This window comes from Struthio camelus, chromosome 5 (assembly GCF_040807025.1).
Source record: "Struthio camelus isolate bStrCam1 chromosome 5, bStrCam1.hap1, whole genome shotgun sequence".
Taxonomy (NCBI): Eukaryota; Metazoa; Chordata; class Aves; order Struthioniformes; family Struthionidae; genus Struthio; species Struthio camelus.
In genome coordinates this window covers 41,394,030-41,408,735 of record NC_090946.1, presented here as the reverse complement: position 1 = coordinate 41,408,735, position 14,706 = coordinate 41,394,030, and the positions used below count along the sequence as shown (strand labels likewise).

Below are 14,706 nucleotides of genomic sequence, written 5' to 3'. Positions count from 1 at the left end.
CCAAAACAAGAAGATTTAAGATTCCTGACAGACTGATCTAATTGCGTTCCCGATTGCAGTGGTGGTCTTGGCTGAACTTTCATTTGTTTCCGTGTGCCCATCATAACTCTCCCATCTTCAGCCCAGCCAAAATGAGTTTATACTGTTCCTGTGCAAGCAGCTGCTTCCAGTTCTCAGCTTGTTCAGTAACAAAACGTGCTTCATTTTGTGATGGAGAGATTTTAAGAATCTCTCATCTCTTTCAAGGCCCATATTCTGACTTTGCATAGTGTTTCTTGAAAGCCATAACTGAACTGATAGGGAGGGGGGAGTGAGATATGGCACAGTGAGTTCACCACCTAGTAGCATTCTACAGCTGGATCCAACTTGCCCAAGAGAGAGAAATGATATATTGGTGACCCCTGCTTAGTCACTCATTTCAATAAAACACAGCCTCTGTTCAAAGGAAGCCCATAAATGAGAGAGGATTTTTTCAAGTTCTAACAGAACGCATTCTCTAGATGTCATATGGCAGCTTGTACAGACTGCAGGAGTATTGCCCAAACTTGATGTTAACCATGGCCAAAAGCGTTTTTTACTCTCCTAGGCATTTCTGTGAAAATGCACATGCGACAGGCTCCCTGAGGTGCTCAGGATGTAACAGGCTCTTGCGCAATCCTCTCTTTTTCAGGACCCTGATGTGATCAACACTGAGCTGCCCATTGAGTGTGGCCCAGCACCAGAGGATGAAGGGAGCACAGTAATGCGCCCAAGCATTTCCAGTGGGATAGTGCCCCTGTTGGTGAGCCCTTCTCTCACACCTCAGATGACTCCTAGAACACTCGACTCCCAACATGCTGGGCATAAACCTGGACAATGTCCACAAGAGCTGCTGGTGGAGAACCTGGGCAACTGGACTGCTCGAGGGCCCAGCCTGCCCTGCCTCAGTGATTTCAACAGCGGGTCCTGGTTTCAGCAGAGCTCAAACCAGAAGTTGGAGCTCAGCAAACCATCAACTCACAGACTGAAGAACAAAACCAAAAACCTTTGGAACCCAACCTATGGATCATGGGTGCTAGACAACCTGTGTCACTCCAGCCCCAGCTCCAAGCTCAAAGCAACTCCAGAGCGAGAAGATTCAGGCTTTGATGGGAATTGCAGTTCTTCTCCTAGTTCTCGAGCATCTCCAGCATCTCCAAGTCGAAGCAACTGCCCTCACCTGGATATCGGTGGGATTGAACTGGTGAAACTCCAGACTTTCCCCTGCGGCAATGTAAATTATGCATACGATGATCTGTGCTATAGTACTGACCACCAGCCATCAGCTTTGGCAGGGGCCAGAGCAGCTGTGCTAAGGAGCTCCAGTCTGCGTAGAGATGAGAAGCCTTTTTATAAACCAGAGAAAACATCAAGAGAGAGGGACTCTGGGCTGTCTTTGTCAGATGACTTGAGTGTTACACCAGTATAACAGAAAAGATTCTTCCAAAGATCAGGGAACGTGTATGTCTGGAAAGGCAAACTTGAACTGCTTTCTATTTCATTTACTTCCTCCATTCTTCAGATGGATGATGTTTCAACATCAGCAACGTTCTGCTTTCTCCTTCTACCTGCTGGATCCCCAGATCTTCAAAGACAGTTGCATTTCTCTCTCTGGCCATCAAACCTGTTCCACTGAACCAGTGCCTCTGCTTAGCTGCAGAGAACAATGGCATTGCTGCACTGATTCAGAATATGGCACCTAATAAAAGGAGTCCTTTTCAATGTGCTCAGGTGAAAAAGAAAAGGACCTAGCATCCAACCACAGCATTTCGATGGAAATGATAACCAACACAGGCTGTTCTTCTTTCTGAGCTAAGAAACCAGAAATGCGTGCTGTGCCAGCAGCAACTAACTTGCAAAGGCTGCTGTATTCCCTAGAGCTTTGTACAGTCCTGTTGACTTATTAATGATGCTCATGCACTGACAGGGAAGTAAATAAATAGCAGCCACGTTTGCACCTGTTTTCTTAGCAGACTCTGTGAAGAAGATGAAAATGAAGCTGCTGTTCAAATTGGAAGCAGTAGGGAAGATGTGTGTGTTTTGAAAGTAAGCAGTGAAGAAGAAAACAAATTCAGTATTGAAAAAATGGTGGAGGTGATGGAGTCCCTCTGAATAGTGAAGAAAATGTGCTGCTTGCCTCAGGGTGTTGCTTTCCTCCCAGCTTCTGGCATGGAAGGGGCAGGAAGTTTTCCGAGTAATGGTGAGCTGCATGGTGTGGTGAGAAACAGACTTGCTTTTCTTTTAATGGACAGTAGTTGGGATGAACTTCATTTTTGTAAGTAAGTACGTTGCTATTCAGCAGTAATTTCCTGTGCTATGTTGGTAAGCATTAAGCTGAGATTTTTAGGGTAACTGTGTAGCATGCGGTGCTCTGGAGTTCTTGTTGGTTTTACTACATACTCTTCTGAGATGCGTTCAACAGAGTAAGGCCAGGGAGGGGCAGAGTGAAGGGGAACCTGTTTAATACAGCTGTTATCTTACAGTGCCCCTTACACAGCAGGGCAGAACAGCTCAACTCTTTGGGCTGAAGCCATTACTTGGCTTCACGCACCTGAGCAGGCCGTTTATTGTTTTTTGACTCCCAAGCATACAATCCTGGTGGTTAAGGTAAGTGGTGTTTCTTTTGAAGAGATACTATTTCTAAGGTTTTCTTCTGTTGTTTAGGCTCTAAACTGTTGTTTACTGGTGAAATCTTGCAAAACAAGGAGACTGAAAAGGTAAATCATTGGGTTTAAGCCTGAAATAGCTCAGAAGCATTTTGTCCTTGTCCCACACCTGAATGTTGCACTGCCAGCCTACCACAGCAGAGGAGAACTTACGGTTGCAGAGAATGGGAAATGACAGAAAATGTAGAGCTGTATAACAAGTCAGTGATAGCACTCAGGGGTCTAAGCGGTGGCAAGTGCAAGGACAGAAAAGGTTTCTAAATTACATGCTGCTTTCACATGTAATCAGGCTGTGTGCTGAGGGGTCCGTCTTAGACGCTGTCTAGTTCCTCTCTGAGGAGAGAAGTGCTGTGGCACAAGCTTCATGCATAGTGATTCCTGCCTGTTCAGGCTGAAGGCGTGGGTTGGCAGGAGGTGGTTTGCTTTGAACACACACTTCATGTCCTCTGCATCATTCAGGAATGGATACTACTGATGTGGGATACAGAAAAGCACAGCGTGAAGAGTCGGATTCCATCTTTTGCCAGCAAAGTGCGTCTTCATCTCAGTTTTGGTTTGTCTGTGTGACGTTGTATTTGTTTCCTAGCTTCCTATATTCTTAGGCCTTTGGTTTTAGAATGAGCGATTTTATAAACTCTTTTCAGAATCTGTCTGGTGATGATGGCTCCTTGTAGCAATGACCTTTATGGTAGGGTAAAACAAATCACAAATCCAGGCTGTGCAATGACAGCTGGTCAGAACAGAGGTGTCGTCTGGCCGTCCGTGCCCGCCCCCCCCCCCCCCCCCCCCGGCAGTGCATAGGCAAGGTCCAGGAGTGGTTTGGGAGCAAAGGGCTTAGTAACCAAGTCAGAAAGTTTTCTTTGTCTCTCACCCTCCCTTCCCATTTCACCTTCCTTTTAGCTCTGTGGCTTGGTCATTGCCTATCCAATCATATCCCCTAGGAGCTTGTGCAGCCTGGTTAGATGAAGCACAGTAAGCAGGGTCTCTCCATTGAATTCTGGCAGTGCATTTTTTTTCAGTTGATTGGCAAGAGACAGCCCAGTCATTCCTGCAGAGGCTAACACGCATTTTTTTTAACATGTCTCTGGCTGGTCACCTCGGAATATTGCCAGTAAAGAATAAATGAATTTATTCTTAGCTAACTGGAATAACACCAGCTCATCTTCAACATCCTTATCTTTCCGATTACATTAGTCCCATGGTTTAATGCATTAGCAGCTTTTTTGCCCAAAGGAGAGCTAGCAGCTCTCCAGCTGTTACTACTGGGCACCAGCAGCTCAGCCCCGGCCGCCATGCGTTTGTGATAGGCAAGGCCCTAGCAGAGCGCAGTGATCGTGGTGCAGTTGTGACGGCGGTCACGTTGGAGCACCTTCCCACCTCTGTTTGCATCAGGCTCCATTCTGAGCAGAGCAGTGGTGGGTCATGACTATGCTTTTACAGGCCAATTATGACTCTGCTTTCAATCCTCCTTAGCCGTCAGTTTGTACAAGAAAAATTGATGGTTAGTGAGGCGGGAGATACTGACTTGTTTGGAAGTCAGGGGAAGCTGAGACGTGTATCACCTTTCCTTTCATCTGTGAACTTTCTGTAAGGTAGTAGGCACTAGACAGCTCCTTTTCACACAAGTAAGATTCCAGGGAGAAGCAGGTATGTCCATATGGTACCTGCTGTCCATATGGTACCTAGCTTGAGCCAACATTGTTTTCCCTATACATATCCCTTGCCTTGGCTTAATTCACAAATTTAGAATGGCAAATAGTGATAAAACTAGATAACTCACTGGAAAGTAAAGTGAGAGAAGAGCAAAGCTGGAACCACAGTTTCTATTACTCTCCAATGCCATAAGCAGGCTTGTCTGCAGATCATCTCTTGTTTTATAAATAAAACACAAGTTCTTCCATCCTGCGCTGTGGACAACGTACGTGTTTTTAACTGAGCGGTTTAAGTATTCACAGGAAGATCATCGGAAAAGCTGCACTGAGCCAGACTAAAACTATACAGCCCGGTATCTTCTCTCTGCCAGGTGTCTGAAGGGCAAAGATAAGAGCAGAGTGAGCATGTAGCGATTATTTCCTGTATTCTCCTGGTCTACAGCAGTGCGTAGCTCGGGCACTTATGGCGCTAGAGGCGGCGTCTTGTAGCAAGACAGAACCTGGATGTGCACATAGTTAACGGGCACTAAGAGAAACAGTTGAGAATTTTATAAGAATTAGCAACCTATATTTTCTTTATGCTCTTAACTCTCTCAGCTGGAAATAAAGATAGGTAAACTATCTTCTGTCTGCACAGTTATCATCCGTCGTTGATCTGAAAAAAAAAATTGTGTATCTGATCTCTTAGTTGCTTCTTAAAAAAACCCCTCACAAGAGTGAATTTTTAATGGATATCTTAGAGGAACTAATGCTAATATTACTCCTGTTGTGATGGTGAAATGCTACATGCTTTCCAAAACATATTTATCTTAAAAAAACAAAAAAGCCAAAAAACCCCATATACCATTACATTCAAATCCTACAATTCTGAGAAGAGGCTGGGAAAAAAAAAAAAAAAATCACTATTCCCACAATCACAGATTTCATACAGTGCCCAAGTTGTAGCATTTCAAAATACATTCTGCTTGAAATTGTTTTTTAAGACACTTTTAATGAGTAATGAAAGAGTGAACCCACACTGTCAGAATTATAAGAATTTACTTTGGCAATTGAAAGCCAAAAAAAGATTTTTCTCCATAGAGGAATGACATAAACTGGAGGTCTGGGGTTAATTCAATCCTGTAATCCACGTGAAAAGTCTTCCAACACGTCCCCCATGGAGAATCAGCCACCTAGAGGAATAGTATAGCTTATTTTTCCAGATGGTCATTGTGTTTTAACATAAGTTGTTGGTAGTTACACTATTTTTAAATACAAGTGTATTTATATTTTTCTCTGGGCTTTACATTAATAGTTTATGATGTTGCTCATACAGCCTCATACCTACATTTTAAAGAGTGGACTTTATAACACACGCTAAAACAATAACGCAAATTTCAATTTGTCTTTGCCTTCTCTTCGCTCCTGTTGCTATTCTGGTTCTGTTTTCTTTGTTATCTATCTGTAGTTTTTCCTCTCTCCTCTGTTTTTTTCCAAATGTTTTGCATCTTCATTTTCCCTTCAAAAAACCCCTAATTTTTAACTGTGAACAGATCTAAGGTGTGTCCCCTTCTCATCATCTCTTTTCCTAAAGTAGGTGCTCCACTAATTTGCCAGGGCGGGTAGAAAAAGAAAGCTTTGCAGGCATAACTAGTTATGAGCTTTTACAAGTATAACTTATTCCACCCCCCACTATCCTCTCCCTCATTACCCTAAAGAAAAGAAAATTCTACTGGTAGGAGTATGGTTTTCCCCGATGTAATTGCACCTACACAGCTGTGTCAGCCAGGGCCCACAACTCCTCATACACCTGAGCAGCAGAGCTATGCAAGACAAAGTTTCTCCTGTAGATCTGGCCTTGCTCTCTCTCCTCCTGGCCACCTACCCTGTTCGATCTGATGCAGAGACATGAAGGGAGACACCACTATCCACAAGTCTTGTCACATGACTTTTTCATTTAATTGAATTCCTTTTGATTTGTCATTACCTCTGAACAAGGCAGCACTTCTTGCCAACTTACTGTTTTGGTTGACTACTGTACATAAGTAGATGACAAGCCTGCTTCTATGCAATTTAAAGTTGGACAACTGTATACTTCTATATTTGCAACACAAAATAAAGAGACACTAGTGGTTGCTATTTGTCTCTGTCTCTGTTAAATATTCTTGGCACTCAGGTGAGAGGACGCTCTTGCTTGCTGATAAATGTTGCCAGTTCTAGAGCCTGAAGTCCAGGAACAGAGTACTACTTGCTCCCTGCTGGTACAGGAGGCGCCCTGTGGAAGTTAGCTGTGCTGAAGACAGCGAGTACCTTTTGATATGCTTTTTTTTTTTTTTTTTTGAGGTCTGTAAGACTATGAACTGAGATTTTTGAGATAGAACTTACCTCTGTGGAAGCTGTCAGACTTTGTGTGGATCAGGTGCTAAAGCAAACAAACCTAATTCGTTTTGGCTTTAGATGTCTTCGAGCCAGTTTTGCTTTAGGAAATATTAGATGCTAAAGACTAAAAGCACAAGAAACACTGAAAGAAGTGATTTTTCGCTCATCTGTAAAGAAATTCTTGAGGAAAAGAAATGACCCAATCATAGTTTATGTCTTTTTTTCCTCCAGTCTCATTTATTTAGTAGCATACACACTCTGGAGCAACACACACTCAACCAATACAGTCAATGTCAAAAGTGACCATGGTCAGCAATTGCATTGTAGTGTTCAGAACGGATGCACTGTGGATGATACAAGCCATTTGATCGCAGTACCTTAAGAATAACAAAATAATAACAGCAATACAAAAAAAGATAAGCAAGAGCCCGTTGAGATACTTAGGGGTTTGGTCCAACTCCCTTTGAAATCTTCCCGTATAGTAGGAACTGGATCAGATGATGTTAAGTGAATTCTCCCTCTGTGTACAATGAAGAGGGATTTAATTTGCACCACTCTGGATGAAAGTTGACCAAATTCGTATCCTTGTGCGGCCACAACACCCATCATTTTTAACTTAGCCAATATATTTGTCTGTCTGTTTCTTTCTATATTGCACCATCCTCCAAAGAATCTCACAGCATCTTGCAAGCAATAATGAAGTACAGCCTCACACCATTCCTGTGAGGTAAGGGTACTACTCCCATCTGTAAAATAGGAACAAAACTGAGGCCTAGGAGATAGTTGTAAAGGCCAAAAAGCAAGTCATTGACAAAGTTAGGGAGATATGTCCTACTGCTAGATTCACACAAGAATGAAGCACCTACAGCACTGAGCATTGCTGCATCTAACTAGTGAGGACCTTGGTGCCTAATGGCACTCCCAGCCAAGGTTAGCTGTACAACACCAAGGTGCCACTGAGCCAGCACGTCTCACCATCTCGCCAAGGAAACACCGGTACTTTCAGTGTCTCCAGAGTGAGGCAGTATCTCAGCTGAGGCACTGAAGAGCTACATTCTGGACTCGTTTGTGAACAAGTGTTTTGGTCATCATGCATCAGCTCTTTTATGTTAAATGCCTGGGCAAAGGCGTTATGTTGACCTGTCAGTAAATGGAAGCTTGTTCAAGGTTAACTTACCCCACAGTGAAAGGCGGCTACGCTGCTCCCTTACACCAGCAAGTAAGTGTACACAGGCAGGCACTCTGAAACATCTGATGTGAGTCAAAACATCTACCTTACCCTGTGGTAATTTGCTCATGAGCTCATAGCCTCCAGGCCTCACTTGGAGTCCTGCACTTGCAGTTTGCTAATTAAAAGCTCCCTCCTCCTCTCTTTTCGTGAAACAGCAGCAGAATGTTAGACTGTGGCTTCCTCCCTTCTAACCCCATGACAAGCCAAAGGGCCATTTCAAAACAAACATGATAGGACTATTTCTGGTCTAAACTGAGTTTCCAGGCCAGGGTCTGCTGTAGTACAGGTCTTTTTTTTCCTTGGTCTTTGCAACTACTGCACAGGAATAAATCATTTCCCATGTTTTCCCCCAAGACTCTGTACTGCAAACCATCCTTCCAGGTACTAGCAGCAGCAGGTGTTCTGGGTTTTTTTGTTTGTTTGTTTTTGAAGCTACTGGTATCACTTTGTTTCTAGTTTTCCATTAGAACTGAAGAGTCATTCTAAAAGTTCGTCTCAAATTGTCTTCTGATATTTAAGCATCAGTTTTTATATTCTAATCCCCCCCCCCCCCCCCAAAGATAAGTTGCACTGGCACAAGAGGTTCACACATGTGGTAACAGAAGAAAGAAATTTGACTCTGGAGGTTAATTAAAATTAGACAAGAAAACCACTAATGAATTGTATCACCTTAACAGTCTCCTTTCTAACTTCTCTAGTTGTAATTTTATTTTTAATTGTGGGAGGACTGCTTGAAATTGCAATTTTATAGAAAAAAAATCTATATATTAAAGTCCTTTCCTGTGACACCTATTTACTTCCTATTCTCTTTAAGCACTGCTAACAGACGGGCTACCTGGTTGCTGCAGGAAAGGAGGAAAACTTTAATTCTATGCAATTCACCACAGATGATTAATTTGTTATCTCATAAAAATAAGTTTGGAGGTATCTGGAATAATCTGTGTGCTTGCTGTTGAAGGCTCACCTTCACTTACTTAAAAAACAAACAAACCAAAAAACCAAGTTTCTTGACAGCCTATCTTTTTCAAACAACTGTGTAGCCCTTCCGCAGCTCTACATTCACTAAGTTTAAACCCTCTGAAATACCTAAGTGTAAAGAAAAAGTCATTAATATATCATGAAAATAATACTGAGAGGGACTCTGGGAGGCCACAGAACAATTCTGACTTTGCAGTGAGCTGCAAAAATAATTACCAGTTTCAAACAATTTCTGTAGGCAAAAACATTTCCATTTCTCAGTGCTTCCTGCAGACTCCCCGCTCTACCTTGTTGAACTTTGAATGAACTGATGAATATTGATAATACTTATATTTTGATAGTGTTTATACTGCTAGCATTTAAAGAACTGTTCAAGTGACCAGAGACAACCAGAGCTGACATGACAAGAAAAAGTATCACTTCAGTCTTTCTTGATTTTTAACACGTCAAACTGAATTTTCTGTGGCTACCCCTGGGCCACAGCAAAAGAGAATCAACCACAGATGGTCCTGTGACTCCAGACAGGGATTAGGGAATCTCATATATTGACATTCCTCCCTCTAAACTCCCCCTGAGATAACAGCTGATAGCTCAGAGGAAGGATGCCTAGGACTGGATCTCACCATTAGTGTAATGTTGTAAATGCAAAAACATTTACTTCATGATCTCTGTGCTGGTCTATATATTCAAGTGGCAGCCTCATGTTTGGGACTAGGATAAACAGGGCCAAGAAGTCACCTCTTTCGTATGCATTAGGAGAGCGTCAAAACTATGGTCTAAGAAATCACACTGGTAGCAGGGTTACTCCTGTGGGGGGTGGGGGTTATATAGGGTTTTAGCTTTAAAAATAATCAAATCCTGAAAAAAAAAAAAGTCCTTTGCTTCCCACACTGTGCACCAAAAAAAGAGTCGTTACTGATTTTTTTTTAGAGCTGCAGTTCAACTGCAAGGGGCCAGCCTTGCCACGCTAGCCACTTTTCCAACAGCCCACCCAGTCTGAAAAAAAAAAAAAAATCAAACATTTTTGAAGACTATAGGGTGCTGTTCTCTCACTAGAGTATCTGTACTCTCCTGAGAAGCTCCATAAAAAGCAAAAGCTGTTCTGACAGAAATAAACTGAGGCTAGTGTAGGGAAGAGAAGGAATGGTCAACAGCAGTTACTACATCCAGCCACTAATGCAGTCTCTGGTACAAACTGGTGCCTCCCTTTGGTCCAATTTTCACCAATTCCCACGTTGTGCACACTGTAACACAGGGCAGCACCTGTTCTTAGCCCAACCCGTAGTATTCATGGGAGGAAGGAGACTCTGAATTTGGGGGGTGAGGGGGGGAAAATACTCTTGCTGGTTTCAAAACTGTGCAGTTCCCTGAAAAAAAATTCAGCTACCCCCTACCCTGCATCCCCAAGTAGTTGCTCTGGTTCACTAAGAGGTAACCTAGAGTCGTATCTGTTTGCCTGAAATCAGAATCATGCTGGGTTTACCATACAGACCTCTTGACTCATGCTGGTGTGATTCCTGAGTGTGGAGATCCTGATTCTCTGAGGACCAGTCCGAAGTTTTAGGTTTGTGCAATACACACCATTCTGGAGTTATTCAGGTTCATAGAGGGATGATGCAGTCATTTTGATCACTAACAGCTGGGCTCTGGATGCAGCTCCCTCTGCAGTGTAATGACCCCCAGGAGTCTGGAGAGAATTAAAGACGTTTCCTTCTAACTGAGTGATCCCAGTAGAGCGGAAAGTTACAAAGCAGCCCTGTGAGTTTTGTGCCACTCATCTCATCTTTCAGTGATGCTTTCTAAGATGCCAATCAAATTGTCCAGTCCCAACAGGTACCCATCTTCCCTGTTGCCTTCTTGCCAGGGAATTCTGTGATCCAGTGTCTGCCCATCAGGCAGAAGGGTGGTCTTTCCAAAATCAATCAGCCACACGTTGGCATTCCCACTGTCGTCATGCACAAAAAGTAGTGAACTTCCAACGACCTGGAAGACAGACGAAGATGTTTTATTGACCAGATCATCCCTAAGTCTCCCCTACCACTCACCCTTCCTGCTAAGATCACCTCCTCAGATGCTCTCCTCATCTGTGACCAAACAGATGAGCTGTATTGCTGACAATCCGTATGCCCCATTTGCATAACAAAAATCAATCCTTAATTTATAAATGGGCATGTAGATGGCAAAAAGGGACCCAGCAGAGCGAGGGAAGAAAAGCAGTTCTCCAGCTCACTTGGCAGCAGGTCTCAATTTTAGCGAGTCAGTAAAAAGACAGTGACCACTTTCAAAGAAAGACCATGGTGTATATTATAAACAAAACTGCCACTAGTGACTAGTGGGAATCAACACCAACAAGGTAAAATAAGATGTCTGACCTCAAGATCTTGAGCCGTAGCAAATAGAACTTAAAATGCTAACACTGCCCCTCTACAGCAAAACTTACAAGGAGAATCCCGTATAACTCCAGTAAAGCCTTGACTGTCAAACTACAACTGAATGCTACTGTACTAAAGGAAAGCTTCCACATTACTACTCCCCCTGCAGAGATTCCCACTGGAACATATTGAAATTAGAGGAGCCATAGGAAATTGGTACTAATAAACCATTTCCTGTGGTGACCCAAAGCTATAGGAATGGGAAGATTTATTACTCCTCAACTGGATTAGCCTTCTGCATTATTGTGATGGAGGCTTTGAGGTATCTGTATTGTTAACATATGTTAGTTTTCTACTATTATAAACTCCTCTCTACTAATACAGCAGGCTGTTCTGAAGCGCATCTGAATGATCAAATGAAGCAACAATGCACCTCCACACCACATTGCACTCGCTCACCGCTCACCTCATGCCGCTTGAAGAAGTCTGAGGACTCAAGAATGACATGAATTTCCTGCAGACGCTTGAGGTATTTTTTCTGGAAGAAGGGGGGGGGGGAGGGGGGGGAAACCTTTTAAGTAAGTGGAGGATGAATGAAGATACTCTGCTTACAAGAATCATAATAATGAAGCAATCATGTTAATTTTAGGCCAGATGTCCTTCAAAACAACAGGCTCATCATTTGAAAGCCAATCAGAAAATACATTTCAACAGACTGCCTTTACAGAAGAACAGTACAAAGTTCCTCTGCTGCTTGTGTGCCACAGTGAACATACATACTCATCGGTCTTTGGCTTTGGAAGCAGTGAGATAGCATCTGGCTACATACCCTCTGCACTCTTTCTTTTTGAATGAAGAGAAAATAAGTTTCAAGCAAGGAACAGTCTTTCAGTTCTCCATAGGGAAAAAGAGACTGACATTACATTAGAGAGACAAGGAGCTCCAACCATGTTATGGGAAAAATCGAAGCCTAATGCCTAAAGCTGTAGTAAGCATTTTCAGTGCTGCCTTGTGTTACCAGGCATGCTGCTCTTGAAGAGTTGGTCTTCCCCTGTAATGGCTTCTACATGGTCGCAAACCACTACGGCCTCCTTTGAAGTTCCAAAGACAAAGCCATGTTATGCCCCCTGCCGTATGCCTGCTGTGCTACCCTTGAAGGACCTTGAAGTAGCATACAGGAATTACTCCTTGATCAAATCTCACCCTTGGGGAGCACAGCCAACCACCAGTCTCACTTCCTGGCCCCCATGCAGGTTTCATCCTGTCTAGACTGAACTCACGAATCACAAGCTTTCCTGTCACCGTAGCCTTCTCTTAGACATCAGCATCTTTCTGATACCACATACACTCATGGTGGAAGGCTAACAGCAAGCCACAAGTTGGCTTGTCTTACTTTTTGCTAGCACAAGCAATGTGAGGGGAACTCATGGTACTCCAACTACGGCAAGAGTTGTGGCAGGTGGCCTTAACCACTACTGCTCACAGTCTGCCAAGACTCCAGCTCCGCCTGCTGAGCGGGCCAGAAAGTTCAATCCATTTTCTTCCTCAGTAGTTTCGTAGAACGTTCTTCTTTCAGAGGAAGCGTGGCCCCAAAGCAAGCTGAATGAGCCAAAGATCAGTGTACTTAAATAGTTCAGACTCACCAGAATAGTTGTGTTACCCTCAATGAATTCCACAAAAACTTGGAGAACTTGCTCCTGTGTCTTCGTAGTTTTGAAGTTTGTGTTACATGTTCCATCTGCCTTCTGCACAAAAACACACAAAGACAGAGAGGGTGTATACTGCACATAGTGTTCCTCTCATCAGTAAATCCTCTTGAACCATCAGCAGCTCAGCTCAGCTCTCACTAACCAGCTGAAAGTGAGTAGCTGAACAGGAAGAGAGAAGATAAACCAAGCAACAGGTGGAAGAAGAAAAAATACAAGTGCTGATTAAATAGTTTTAAACAGCACTTCATTTCCTGTTGACTGCAGTTTTAAAAAACATCTCAAGATATTACCAGCCAGTAGAAGGATTTTTCTCACATCTCAGTAGTAGCAATGCAAAGTTGAAAGGAGCAAACCACAGTGACATCTTTTTGGTTGTCTTCTCATCTAGCTTGGTGCAGGCATCCCCCCAACTGGGATTATAAAGGGACATTCCCAAATCCTGTTTTCACTAGGTTTTCCCCCCCCCCCCCTCCTTCAGATGGGGAAACCAAAGAATTGCAGGTAAGACTCTTAATATACCTTTGCACCTGAACGTGATCTAGAAGTCATAGAAAGGAAAGCTACTTGCAGACTAGAACTAAGGATCTGCAATACTGTCTGATACAAATGTTAGCGATAACAAGGCACATGTGTGACTTTTGGCAAAGGACAGCGTGAGTATGCATCCAACTGGTGCTGGAGAAATACAGAATATTTTTGTGCTAACAGCACAGCTCAATAGAGAAGCATCCTGCTACTGAAAGACAGCAGAGCTTTTGTGAACTGGTAGCGGCCTGTCTGTGCGTTGTCCCTGTTCTTTCAGGTGACGCAAAAACACACTTTGAGGACATATATATAAAATACAGCAATTATTGCGGGCAGTAGCCTTTATCTACCACAGAGCTGCAAGAGCATCAAACCATATTTTCCTCCATCATATCAGTCCAGTGAAGCCCCCTTCATTTCCGTTATAGGAGGAACTCAACTAGCCACAAAAATATGTTCCCTCCTACATGTTTAAGACACTGCACCAAAACTGGATAAATTCAGCCCTGGTCTCAGCAGGTGCAACACTATTACTCCCCAGAAGAACTCAGCCCCTGGTAGGTACATGAAACAAAAAGATAATGCTAAAATTCCAGAATTATCGCACAAGCAAGTGAACTGACTGAATGGCAAAGCCATGCAGAACAGCCTCCCACCTACCAGACTTTTTAGCTGCAGAATAAACAGAATTTTATTCCAAGGCTGTGGGCCAGATACAAGTGTGGTTTGTCAGCCTGACGAGATGTGTAAGTTATGCAAGAGGAGTTCAGCAGGTAGGCAGGGGAAGTTAGGAGCCATCTGAACTGATGTATGGTAATACTTAATAGTATATAGAAATGTGGAAATTATTTTGATGCCTCATATCTTTTCTCTAGGGAGCAGCAAAATACTATTGAGAGGAAAGCTACTGTAAAAATAATTTCTCCCATCCCTAAAGCCCAGAGCAAACTATGGAACAGCGGCTGTGTTTTCCCTTTTCTTCCCTTTTTGTCTGGATGTATTAGCTGCTTGGTTCCTTGTTGTTCAGAAATATTTTTACGATTCTGTTCCCTGGCAGTGGTTGGCAGAAAACATAATCACTGCCTTTCTTTACTTGTTGTAAACACCTGTCCAGTTTTTGAGTTCCACCATCCCTCACATTCTACACCAGCTCCTTGCAACAAATCTGGGTGTACCTGATCCCCAGCAGGAGCTTGC

At 43.2% G+C, this 14,706-nt stretch overlaps 2 protein-coding genes across 5 annotated transcripts in view; one reads left to right on the top strand and one right to left on the bottom strand.

Annotated features, from left to right (window-relative positions):
• The window catches only part of LTK (leukocyte receptor tyrosine kinase), a 108,927-nt gene extending 102,484 nt beyond the window's left edge, over positions 1-6,443 (top strand). The window contains exon 29 of the mRNA XM_068945930.1: positions 671-6,443. Coding sequence (XP_068802031.1) covers positions 671-1,447 — 777 coding nt within the window. The 3' untranslated portion in view covers positions 1,448-6,443. The remainder of the gene's footprint in view (positions 1-670) is intronic.
• Positions 6,444-6,918: 475 nt separating this feature from the next.
• ITPKA (inositol-trisphosphate 3-kinase A) overlaps positions 6,919-14,706 on the bottom strand; it is a 38,859-nt gene continuing 31,071 nt past the window's right edge. For 2 of the 4 annotated variants that reach the window (XM_068945931.1, XM_068945932.1), the window contains 3 exons: positions 12,919-13,020; positions 11,742-11,813; positions 6,919-10,886 (listed from right to left, as the gene is read on the bottom strand). In XM_068945931.1, the coding sequence (XP_068802032.1) occupies positions 10,683-10,886; positions 11,742-11,813; positions 12,919-13,020 (378 nt within the window). In that variant the 3' untranslated portion in view covers positions 6,919-10,682. The remainder of the gene's footprint in view (positions 10,887-11,741; positions 11,814-12,918; positions 13,021-14,706) is intronic. The other 2 variants (XM_068945933.1, XM_068945934.1) reach the window with 1 other exon arrangement.